This window comes from Salvelinus sp. IW2-2015, linkage group LG3 (genome assembly GCF_002910315.2).
Source record: "Salvelinus sp. IW2-2015 linkage group LG3, ASM291031v2, whole genome shotgun sequence".
NCBI classification, from domain to species: Eukaryota; Metazoa; Chordata; class Actinopteri; order Salmoniformes; family Salmonidae; genus Salvelinus; species Salvelinus sp. IW2-2015.
In genome coordinates, this window is record NC_036840.1 from 29,779,016 (window position 1) to 29,792,196 (window position 13,181).

At 43.0% G+C, this 13,181-nt stretch overlaps 1 protein-coding gene across 1 annotated transcript in view; it reads right to left on the reverse strand.

Moving 5' to 3' along the window:
• LOC111954275 (peroxisome proliferator-activated receptor gamma coactivator 1-alpha-like) overlaps positions 1 to 7,043 on the reverse strand; it is a 62,438-nt gene extending 55,395 nt beyond the window's left edge. The window contains 2 exon segments of the mRNA XM_070435993.1: positions 1,718 to 1,897; positions 6,839 to 7,043. Coding sequence (XP_070292094.1) covers positions 1,718 to 1,897; positions 6,839 to 6,886 — 228 coding nt within the window. The 5' untranslated portion in view covers positions 6,887 to 7,043.
• Between the last annotated feature and the right edge of the window lie 6,138 nt (positions 7,044 to 13,181).

The window sequence follows — 13,181 nt, forward strand, 5'->3', positions numbered from 1 at the left end:
ACCCTAGTCATAGACTGTTCTCTCTGCTACCACTGGGAAGTGGTACCGGAGTGCCAAGTCTAGGTCCAAGTGGCTTCTAAACAGCTTCTACCCCTAAGCCATAAGACTCCTGAACATCTAGTCAAATGGCTACCCAGACTATTCACATTTCCCCCCTCCCCTCTCCACACCACTGCCACTCTCTGTTATCTATGCATCGTCACTTTAATTAACTCTACCTACATGTACATACTACCTCAACTAACCAGTGCCCCCGCACATTGACTCTGTACCGGCACCCCCCTGTATATATATTGTTATTTTTACTGCTCCTCTTTAATTACTTGTTACTTTTATCTCTTATTCTTATCCATATTTTTTTTWAACTGCATTGTTGGTTAGGGGCTCGTAAGTAAGCATTTCACTGTAAGGTCTACTACAGCTGTTGTATTCAACGCATGTGATAAATACCATTTGATTTGATTTGACAGCCATTTTTATCCATCCCCTGAGCCAATCATCGGCCACGGACCCCCGAGCACAGGGCACTGTCTAGGGCCCCCCCCCTGGTATGAGGTTGAAGGACCACAGGGAGGTGTGTGTTTGTGTATATGTGAGTGTGTGTGTGTGTGTGTGAGTAAAGAATTCGGTCTGCTATCAACTTCTCCCCTATTGGACCATTCAGACACACACATGTCCACCCCAAAACATGACAAGCCACAGACACACAGCGGCATCCCCCTAGTATTCTCCTCTCTCCAGCCAAGCCAGCACCAATCTCTGTCTTCCTTGCCTATCTCCCCACTGATAAACCAGTAATGAACCGGCTCTCGTAGCTCATGGCTTTATTGCCCCGCCAGCGTGCTACTTTCAGTGGACTTTCCCCTGAATGTGAGAGAGTGCAGCGGGTTGAATGTTGAAAGTTTTACTCCCAAACCCTGTGGAAGGGGGGGGGGGATTATGCAATATGGCCGACGGCCAAGCGCCGGGTTTAAGAGTGCTAGTGGAAGTTGTTACCTCTCTTTCGTTAGATGTGTGCTGCAGCAGAGTAGAGCTGTGGCTGGACTGGAATGAAGGACTTGGGGGATTAATAAGGTACTGTCAGAGAGAAGCCAAAAGCCAGGACAAAGGTCTCTGGGCTTATCGCTGGGCCCCCCGTTATCTTGACTTTGTACTTTTCAGGGGGATATAAAGTCCCTGTTTGTAAACTAACTCAATAAAGTCAGTAATACTACATACTACTACTAGGCGGGAGGCTTTTATCAAGTACCTGGAAGGCTTTCAACAGATGGCGACCTCAGCGTACAGAGTCGAGTCTGTGTGACACGCGTTTGTTTTTAATCGCTGACTTGAGCTCAAGCTGGTGACCTCTGGAGAGTTCATTTACCTGGCCTACACTTCATAAATAGAAAAGAAAATGTATCGGACATGAGTCCAGGCTACCATTAAATCTGTAAATAGTTAATGACCATATCATAAATCATGTTACAATTTGACATTTGAGTCATTTAGCAGACGCTCTTATCCAGAGAGACTTACCGGCGCAATTAGGGTTAAGTGCCTTGCTCAAGGGCACACCAACAGATCTTTCACCTTGTCGACTAGGGGATTCTAACCAGCGACCTTTCGATTACTGGCCCAATGCTCTTAACCGCTAGGCTGCCTGACTCTGGGGTAAAAAGGAGACCAGAGAGGCTTGGGAAAGAAAAACAAGATGTAGTATGATGTGCTCTCTTACCTCAAACAAGTTAGAAGCCTCGTTGCCATATTGACTGGAAATGATCTCTGATTGGTCACTGTACCACTTGAGCCCGCCCAGGAAGCTATCTGCATCCAGGTCGCTGACATCAAGCTCTGAGAGGTCGAGTTCGGGGAGGTCCGGGCAGAGGGGTTGGTCTTCACCAACCAAAGCAGCACACTGGGGAGACAAGAAGATGGGAGGTGTCAAAAACCCCATCAACACACACGAAGGTGCGCAGAGACACACAAACACACACACTGAGGCAAATGATGAGAGCCAGTTTTTCACATGAATTCACAAGGTAACAGTACCCCCACAGGTATTTATGGTTATTATGCGATACCTGCACACTACATCCAGACCTTGAGAACATTCATTGCTTCTTTGATGGTTCTTGTCACGTTGGTATGAAGAGATTCGGAGACAGGAATGCGAAATAGTTTTTTTTATTAAGCCCAAATTACGGCGTGCCGTGTAAAGCCACGGGGACGAAGACCAAACAAACACGTAACAAAACACATGGTAGAATCCCAAAACAAAAGAGCGAGGAGTACCTCGAATAAATAACACTAGCGCACAATGATTATCACACGGGACGAGACCCGTAATCATCTGCGCAATCCGTAAGGGCTTGAAAGCCCAAAACACACAGAACAGGTACTCACACGCACCAACGGACAATGTAACAATAATCGACCGCATCATGGTGAACAAAGGGCACATGTATACAAATACGATCCGTGGGAATAGGGGCCAGGTGTGCGTAGTGAATGTTCCAGAGGGATCCGTGACAGTTCTGATGATAAAAAGTTATCTTTATTGATAGGCGTACCTCTTCTAATTTGTCATACTGCATGGTTAGGTGTCATACTGCATGGTTAGGTGTCATACTGCATGGTTAGGGTTCATACGACATGGCTAGTTGTCATACTGCGAGTTTTATAATGGTTAGTTGTCATACTGCATGGTTAGGGGTCATACTGCATGGTTAGTTGGCATACTGCATGGTTAGTTGTCATACTGCATGGTTAGTTGTTATACTGCGGGTATAGTTGTTATACTGCATGGTTAGTTGTCATACTGCATGGTTAGTTATCATACTGCATGGTTAGGTGTCCAACTGCATGGCATGTGTCCAACTGATGGTTAGGTTCATACTGCATGTTTAGTGTCATACTGCTTGTTAGTTATCTTACTGCATGGTTAGGTGTCATACTGCATGGTTAGGGGTCATACTGCATGGTTAGTTGTCATACTGCATGGTTAGTTGTCATACTGCATTGTTGGTTGTCATACTTCATGGTTAGTTATCATACTGCATGGTTAGTTATCATACTGCATGGTTAGTAGACCATGAAAGCCTGCAAGCCTAACAAACTAGGCCAGACATTCATAAAGGCTGATAATGCATGGGTATTCTTACTATTGCTCTCTGTTCACATCACTGATAGGTCAATCTGAATGACAGCGTGGCTAGATTTGCCACCTGACTGGTTGCCCAGGGCGCATGGGTGCGTCAACACAATGGTAACAGTAGCCGATGGCACAGATTTCACTCCAACGCAAGGGTCGTTTTCCACACGGCACATTGTGATCCAAACCGGGCCTCGCTGATGCTAAATGCTACCTGTTGACATTTCATTATTCACTGTCCGCTTTTATGTAGGGGCCTATGTCTTTACGACAGCTGCCCCGCTGAGCTTCAGACACAAATCATTGGCTTCATCGAACTGCGATTGAGGAGATCCACAGACCTTAAAGGCCCAATGCAGTATTTCTTTTTTCTCAATGTCAAATCATTTCTGGGTAACAATTAAGTACCTTACTGTGATTGTTTTCAATCAAATTGCCAAAAAGAAACAAAAATTGCCTCTTAGCTAGGACAATTTCTCAAGCAACCATTTAGGTAGGACTATCTGGGAGTGGTCTGAGTGGTGAGGGGAAAACTGAAAACTAGCTGTTATTGGCAGAGAGGTTTGGAACTCTCTTTCTTTTTGGTCTAATAACCAATTAACAGTCTGATGATGTCAACAGGCAGGCCAACACTTTATCCACCCCATTTTCTGGCTGTCTTTTGAAACAGCTCTTTCGCTAAAAGGGCATTATCATAATTTCCACAATTTCACAGTATTATTCCAACCGCATAGTGTGGAAATATATATAAAACACAGGAAATCACGTTTTTGACACTGGGGCTTTAAAGGGGCAATCAGCAAGCTACATCAATTTTTTGACACATAAATTAAGGAGATGTACCCAATAATTATTGAAGAATATAACTTATAAACGCCTCATGAGCTTAGTTCAACTGTCATACCCCATCATAACCCAAAATATAACCTTGTTTTACGACAATGTTTGTAAACAAAGTACATGCTAAGTAAAACATAGTTAAAACTATACATTTGCTCTGTCTATGAATTTGAGAGTGGTTACATTTCTCCAGCCCATCACTCTGCTTTTTACCGAAACAGGCTTTGTTATTGTTTCTACAGTTGATTGACACCTTGACATCTGTCAACACGCTTTGGTGTGGAGAGAGGAGGGAGATGAGGGCACAACGTTTGACTGCGCCTGCGGTTGCAAGCTCAATGTAAACAAGTTCCAGGAAGGCGCTTTGCTAACTTACATGTCTTATTCAGGTGCCAAGACGTTTACAAATGTTAATTGCTTCAGAGGCCCGCGCTTGCTTGCAGCAAGGTTTACCTACTCCATCACTGCACGGAATGCGTGCATTCCGTTCTGGAACATGGCAGTCACTTCGTACAACCCCCAGGCAAGCAAGGAGAAGTCAGCTCCGAGTGAGCCAAATGCAGGTATTTTTATCCCAACGTAGCTTACTCAAGCGTCTGCTCACTCACGCCCTCGTTACGCATAGATAAACAGGCGCTTCGAGTGTGGTAAATGTCAATTCGAAACCCACATGTCATACATGTTGGCTAGGGAGTTGGCAYGATTCAATGTATTCATATCAGATTTAAGGGAGAGTTAATGGTGATATCCTCGGGCATACCCGGGAGGCAGTTAGTTGGCCAAGGTGCCAGAGACGGGGAGAGAGTCTGTCTGGAGACAGAGATGAGCCCAGGGTTCGGCTCAGGGCAACCGAGTGACAGATAWTCTACTATGCGAAGTAGGCTACACAAAAAGAAAAACGCCCGGGCCGACATGTGCTACAGTTGATCAGGCCTCTGGTTGCGCTCATGCGATGTCATAGCTCACCTATATGTATACCACAACTCTCTCTCCTTCACCCATAGGCTGGGTTAAAGATGCAAATTCATCATAGTCGCTATACCAGCTCTGCAAAATGCCTCACTTTATCAAGATAAGGGGGGGACGGGGGGGGGGGGGGCGGGCGAATCAAACGGGGATCTGATCAAAAGAAAATCCCTCAAAAGGTACATCTCCTTTCAATCTTCTCATCGACTTCCAAGGTAGTTAATGAAATAGCGCCGCCAGACAGAGCGATGGGGAAGCGCGCAATGTGATTTACGCACACAGAACACATAAAAGCACCTGCTATGGTGAGATTATTAGGAATATGACTGGGGACTTGTAGTGCAATTCACTGATTGTAAAAAAAAAGCGGGGGGGCTTTGAGAATTTCACAGCATGATTTATGCTCAACTCAGAAAGAACTGACGCACTCAGAAAAGAAAGAATAACTAATGCATGTCACAAGCAAGACAGGTTATTGAAAAACACGCACATTTGTATGAGGGGATGCAACACTATAGATTGGCAGCAGATATCAATACGCTGATCTACCCGAAAATGCCCAGACAGACAAGAAAATAGATTATTTTTTTCTTTGACAAGCTGGCTCAGTCGACCGAGCATCAATCAACCTTTATGAATAATTGAGGTAAAGTGTAAAGGAGTGCTACAGTTTCATAAAATCATACGCCAAACTCTGTCAAGGAAAGCAAATAAATACATGCATACTTGGTAAGTAAATCGTGGATTATTAAACTGARATTTCCAGGCATTTGTCAAGGGAATTATTTCCATTCAAGCTTGCCTCCTATTGATTGGCGATAACAGACAAACGGAGAAAAGCTGATAAACCAACTGCAGTCGCATATCGAAGATGAGCTTCGATCCCATTAACGCCTTTAAGTCGATGGTATCTGCAGACAACTATACTGCTCAATGCCTATAACAAACTACATAGACATGCATAACACAACATAGTGATAATAACAGATCTCTAAATCACTATTTACATTATTTCCTMTTCTTTTATTCAAAAATCATTCCATTGAATTGCCAATCTACCCCCCTGTGCGTTTTAAACCAAGAGCTTACTAAATCTGCTATGGGAAAAACATCCCCTATGGCAATTACGCAAATCTTTTGATTAACGGGACGAAACATTCCCATAGCCTACGTAAAACAAGACAGTTGGTCACATGCAACTAGGCTACAGATATACAGATATTCTTTACTCATTCAAAGGGATGACGCCACATATGTCAAGACGCGCCCGATACCATGCAAGAGAAGATGCTCCTCCAAAATACCAAACCTCGGTGCCTGTGATCATCTCTGCACTTTCCAATTTAAAAAATCTGATAAATCCAGACAAAGCCTAGATAAAAAGACACATATCGTCCGAGAGGTAGCTTATGGCACTGTACGATACCTGATTTAGAAACATTGCTGTAATTCTAACTTCAAGAGCGAACCCTTCACACAGCAGCGCAGGAGCGAATACAGTCCGTGACTGGAAAGATTCCACAAGCATGTAACATTCTTTCCGACTGCACGACATCCTAGGGAGACGCAGCCAGCAGCAAACTCCAGCGCTGCAAGATACGCACCGCTCCTGTAGCCTACAACCTTTATTAGATCTAACAATTTAAACACGACAATATGAAGTAAAAACTGCGATTATCCCCTCCACTTGTCATAAAATCCTGCGCTTTGTATTTCCCCCGTATCGTGTCCTCAGCGCAATAACTGCGATATTACGCATCCCGTGCCAACACCAGCAAAGGGAAAAGCCGTATTCGCAATCGGAAATCACGGTATTGGATGTTCTGCTCAGTCCATTTCCCCCAAAACGGTCCAGACTGGTACAGTTGACAATAAGTTGGATATTTTAGAACTGCTCACCTCTAATTCTCTCCAGACCGAGTCTTGGTTACACCTGTCCCACGCCATCCAGGCACTGAATGACGATCCGAAAGAAACAAAAAAGAAATCAGGCAAAAAGAAATCCACTCGCGCTCCACTCGATCTCGTACAGGCAACTGCCCCTTACTGAGAATAAACTGAGGGCACCTATCTTACAACTGCTTTCAATCACATGACAAAGCTATTAAAAGTAAGCAGGGGAATGACTCCCTTCAGTTCACCCCTGCCCACTACTCGCCAATGACGTAGTGTAAAGCAGGCGGGGTCTGGCACGCGCATAGTAAATCTTTTCCCAACTATAAAATCGCTCAATTCTAACGAGACAGCGAGATAAAATACATTTCGAACGCAAACCACGTAAATTGTTGCTTGACAATCGAATCACCACCATGTATGCAGAATATTCAAGACATCAAAATGTACAGTGGTGATATCAATGAAGTATTTGTGCCGCCCTTGTTCAACGTGCCTACAGGTAATCTGTCCTAAATAGCGATTCCAAACATGGTAAAATAGCGACGTTTAAAACGAACCAGGGCCATAATCTTATTGGGCTATTCCCTATATTAAATATGACGGGGTAGGCTTAACAGTGTAGGCTACAATGAAATCACGCACGGTTTTTAGTTATGTTAAACAAATAGTAAGCAATTGCCGATGCTCATCTATTCAAAAAAGTGTGCGTTCTGAGTTCCCATAGGCGAGATTCTAAGTAATAATAACGGATCATGTGAATATAGAAGGCGACAAACAAGACAAAAGGTTACAAACAAACAGGTTAAAGTTCAGCCTATTTGTCGGACTTCAATCACATATCCCAAATGTTCCAACTATGCACTGTAACGTTATAGATATCTATAGCCAAGACTACTGCATTTCCCACTGGAGTGTTTCAGTATCCCCTGGGCGNATCCCAAATGTTCCAACTATGCACTGTAACGTTATAGATATCTATAGCCAAGACTACTGCATTTCCCACTGGAGTGTTTCAGTATCCCCTGGGCGACGCAAGGCGTATGCGTAATTTCCACGCGGCCCTTGTGCCTGCATACTACTCCAAAACCACAAACTAACGTCAGACGAATTTCTTGAATATCCAGTCTACTTCCCTAATACCAGTAGAGAGAACAGAAATTGTGCATGTGTGGACATGATTCCCCTTCTAAAAGTATGTTACAGTTTTAGACATTTTAGCCAACTGTAATTTCAAGACAGTAATCTTATACATGTTTGTTTGAGACTAATGTAAACCCCCCTGTGGTTTCTATCTGTTTAAGAACATTTACATACATTAAAAAAAATGCTGGGTTGTTTGGAAAACTTAACTGCTGGGTTGCAGGCATTGGGTCACTTAGTTGGGTTGTTTTCTTTAAAAAGAGCAAGGTTGGGTTGTTGAGGCTGGGTTATTGAAATATGACCCAGCTGGTCAGATCAGAAGACTGAAGCCATGGCTTTCAAATAGTTATTTTTGGCCACCAGTGAGAGTAAATGTCATTCCTGTTAATCTGTTCTGTTGTATTTTTAGCACATGTTAAGGTTGAAAAATGACCGCTTATGAGGCTTACAGAAGTGTATTTGTTCCTTAAGACAGAGGTTCTCAAACTGGTGTCCGGAGGTCCTGCAGGGGTCCGCATTCGGAAAGTATTCAGACCCCTTCCCCTTTTCCACATTTGGTTACGTTACAATCTAATTCTAAAATGTATTAAATTATGTTCTTCCCCTCATCAATCTACACACAAGACCCCATAATGACAAAGTGAAAACAGCTTTTTAGAATTTTTTGCAAATTTATAAAAAACAAAAAACAGAAATACCTTATTTCCATAAGTATTCAGACCCTTTGACATGAGACTCTAAATTTAGCTCAGGTGCATCCTGTTTCCATGATCAGCCTCGAGATGTTTCTACAACTTGATTGGAGACCACCTGTGGTAAATTAAACTAATTGGACATTCCTAGAGTTGGCCGCCTGGCCAAACTGAGCAATCGGGGGAAAAGGGGCAATGGCCACTCTGACAGAGCTCCAGAGTTCCTCTGGGGAGATGGGAGAACTTTCCAGAAGGACAACCATCTCTGCAGCACTCCACCAATCAGGACTTTATGGTAGAGTGGCCAGATGGAAGCCACTCCTCAATAAAAGGCACCTAAAGGACTCTCAGACCATGAGAAACAAGATTATCTGGTCTGATGAAACCAAGATTGAACTCTTTGYCCTGAATACCAAGCGTTACGTCTGGAGGAAACCTGACACCATCCCTACGGTGAAGCATGGTGGTGGCAGCATCATGAGGTGGGGATGTTTTTCAGCGGCAGGGACTGGGAGACTAGTCAGGATCGAGGGAAAGATGAACYGAGCAAAGTACAGAGAGATRCTTGATGAAAACCTGCTCCAGAGCGCTCAGGACCTCAGACTGGAGCGAAGGTTCACCTTCCAACAGGACAACGACCCTAAGCACACAGCCAAGACAATGCAGGAGTGGCTTCGGAACAAGTCTTTGAATGCCCTTGAGTGGCCCAGCCAGAGCCTGGACTTGAACCCGATCTAACATCTCTGGAGAGACCTGGAAATAGCTGTGCAGAGACGCTCCCCATCCAACCTGACAGAGTTTAAGACTATCTGCAGAGAAGAATGGGTGAAACTCCCCAAATACAGGCGTGCCAAGATTGTAGAATCATTCCAAAGAAGACTCAAGGCTGTAATTTCTACCAAAGGTACTTCAAAAAAGTACTGAGTAAAGGGTCTGAATACTTATATAAATGTGATATTTCAGTTTTTTTATTTTATACATTTGCAAACATATCTAAAAAACTGTTTTTGCTTTGTCATTATTTTGTATTGTGTGTAGATCGATTAGTAAAAAAAATATTTCATCAAATTTAGAATAAGACTGTAACGTAAAACAAAATGTGGAAAAAGCCAAGGGGTCTGAATATTTTCCAAATGCACTCTATATACAAAAGTATGTGAGCACCCCTTCAAAAGAGTGGATTCGGCTATTTCAGCCACACCCGTTGCTGACAGGTGTATAAAATTGAGGACACCGCCATGCAATCTCCATAGACAAACATTGGTAGTAGAATGACATTGCTGAAGAGCTCAGTGACTTTCAACGTGGCACCGTCATAGGATGGTTTCCAACAAGTCAGTTCGTAAAATTTCTGCCCTGCTAGAGCTTTCCCGGTCAACTGTAAGTGTGTTATTGTGAAGTGGTCACGCCAAGGATCAACAATGGCTCAGCCACAAAGTGGTAGGACACACAAGCTCACAGAACGGGACCGCCGAGTGGTGAAGAGCGTAGCATATAAAAATAGTCTGTCCTCACTTGTAACACTCACTACCGAGTTTCAAACTGCCTCTGGAAGCAACGTCAGCACAATAACTGTTAGTCGGGAGCTTCAAGCCTAAGAACACCATGCGCAATGCCAAGTGTTGGCTGGAGTGGTGTAAAGCTCACTGCCATTGGACTCTGGAGCAATGGAAACGTGTTCCCTGGAGTTATGAATCACGCTTCACCATCTGGCAGTCCGATGGACAAATCTGGGTTTGGAGGATGCCAGGAGAACGCTACCTGCCCCAATGCATAGTGCCAACTGTAAAGTTTGGTGGAGGAGTAATAATGGTCTGGAGCTGTTTTTTATGGTTCGGGCTAGGCCTCTTAGTTCCAATGAAGGGAAATCTTAACGCTACAGCATACAATGACATTGTAGACTATTCTGTGCTTCCACGGTTTGTCGAGATTGGTGTTGAAGTACTTGACTGGCCTGCACAGAGCCCTGACCTCAACCCAATCGAACATCTTTGGGATGAATTGGAACGCTGACTGAAAATGAACCAAAACAAAATGTCAAATAAAAATCTAAACTAATAGAAATTAAAACTAATATTAAATCACAGAACTATAATAACATTGGTTCTGCCCAATATTTACCCAGCGCTGGGTTACCCAAAAATCCAAATTGAGTTGTTTTTAACCCAGCATTTTTTTGGAGTGTACAAGAAGACACGGAATGGCAGGTGACGAGTACCAACCATGTGTACAGTGTCAACAGTGCATGTATACAAAACAGCAGCATAGACAACTAAAAACACAAGCTCTGTGTGTACATTTCAAATCCCATCAGTGGGATTGTGCGAATACCTATTGTTTGTGGTAGCCTATTAATTTCCACAGATAATACACTTGTAGTAAGACCATATATGGTATGAAATTAGATATAATTCTCATCAAAATAATTTTAAAAATGTAGTCCAAAAGTTCACACTAAATTGACAACTAAAAGTTTAACACATCATCCATCACCTAGGATACATCTCATAAATTACAAAGCAATTACTAAATTACAAAGTAACAACAAATGAATAGATTGTTGTTACTATAATTGCGCCATTACAACTCAGGTATAAGAGCAACTTAATGTAAAGTGTTACCAATGTAGAGTGCCTTGCAAAAGTATTCATCCCCCTTGGCATTTGTCCTATTTTGTTGCATTACAACCTGTAATTTAAATAGATTTTTATTTGGATTTCATGTAATGGACATACACAAAATAGTCCAAATTGGTGAAGTGAAATTAAAAAAATAACTTCTTTTTTTAAACGGAAAAGTGGTGCGTGCATATGTATTCAGCCCTTTTGCCATGAAGTCCCTAAATAAGATCTGGTGCAACCAATTACCTTCAGAAGTCACATAATTATTTAAATAAAGCCCACCTGTGTGCAATCTAAGTGTCACATGATCTCAGTATATATAAACCTGTTCTGAAAGGCCCCAGAGTCTGCAACACCACTAAGCAAGGGGCACCACCAAGCAAGCGGCAATATGAAGACCAAGGAGCTCTCCAAACAGGTCAGGGACTAAGTTGTAGAGAAGTACAGATCAGGGTTGGGTTATAAAAAAATATCAGAAACTTTGAACATCCCACGGAGCACCATTAAATCCGTTATTAAAAAATTTAAAGAATATGGCACCATAACAAACCTGCCAAGAGAGGGCCGCCCACCAAAACTCACAGACCAGGCAAGGAGGGCATTAATCAGAGAGGCAACAAAGAGACCAAATATAACCCTGAAGGAGCTGCAAAGCTCCACAGTGGAGATTGAAAAATATGTCCATAGGACCACTTTAAGCCATACACTCCACAGAGCTGGGCTTTACGGAAATGTGGCCAGAAAAAAGCCATTGCTTAAAGAAACAAATAAGCAAACACGTTTGGTGTTCACCAAAAGGCATGTGGGAGACTCCCCAAACATATGGAAGAAGGTACTCTGGTCAGATGAGACTAAAATTGAGCTTTTTGGCCATCAAGGAAAACGCTATGTCTGGCGCAAACCTCATCACCCCGAGAACACCATCTCCACAGTGAAGCATGGTGGTGGCAGCCTCATGCTGTGGGGATGTTTTTCATCATCAGGGACTGTGAAACTGGTCAGAATTGAAGGAATGATGGATGGCACTAAATACAGGGAAATTCTTGAGCGAAACCTGTTTCAGTCTTCCAGAGATTTGAAACTGGGACGGAGGTTCACCTTCCAGCAGGACAATGACCCTAAGCATACTGCTAAAGCAACACTCGAGTGGTTTAAGGGGAAACATTTAAATGTCTTGGAATGGCCTAGTCAAAGCCCAGACCTCAATCTAATTGAGAACCTGTGGTATGACTTAAATTTTACTGTACACCAGCGGAACCCATCCAACTTCAAGCAGCTGGAGCAGTTTTGCCTTGAAGAATGGGCAAAAATCCCAGTGGCTAGATGTACCAAGCTTATAGACACATGCCCAAGAGACTTGCAGCTGTGATTGCTGCAAAAAGTGTCTCTACAAACTATTGACTTTGGGGGGGTGAATAGTTATGCACGATCAAGTTTTCAATTTTTTTGTATTATTTCTTGTTTGTTTCACAATAAAAAATATTTAGCATCTTCAAAGTGGTAGGCATGTTGTGTAAATCAAATGATACAACCCCCCCCAAAATCCGTTTTAATTGCAGGTTGTAGGCAACAAAATGCAAAGGGGGATGAATACTTTCGCAAGCCACTGTACTCTTTAGCGGTACATAGAATATACATATATAATTCCATACAACACAACACACTCAACACAACAAGGAATAACATTTAACTCTATGGAATAGACCGGACTCACTTCAGGTTTGTTGTCAAGGGCCTATTAACTCCACCTGAGCATGCGAGGAGCAATTGTTTCCCTAAATTAGCAAGCCACATAAGTCTCAWTAAACATGAAATTGCACAGAAACCTGTAAAAAGGCTTCTGAAACCTGCAGCTGGGGACATGCTTTGTAAGCGATGGTGACATTGTGTCTG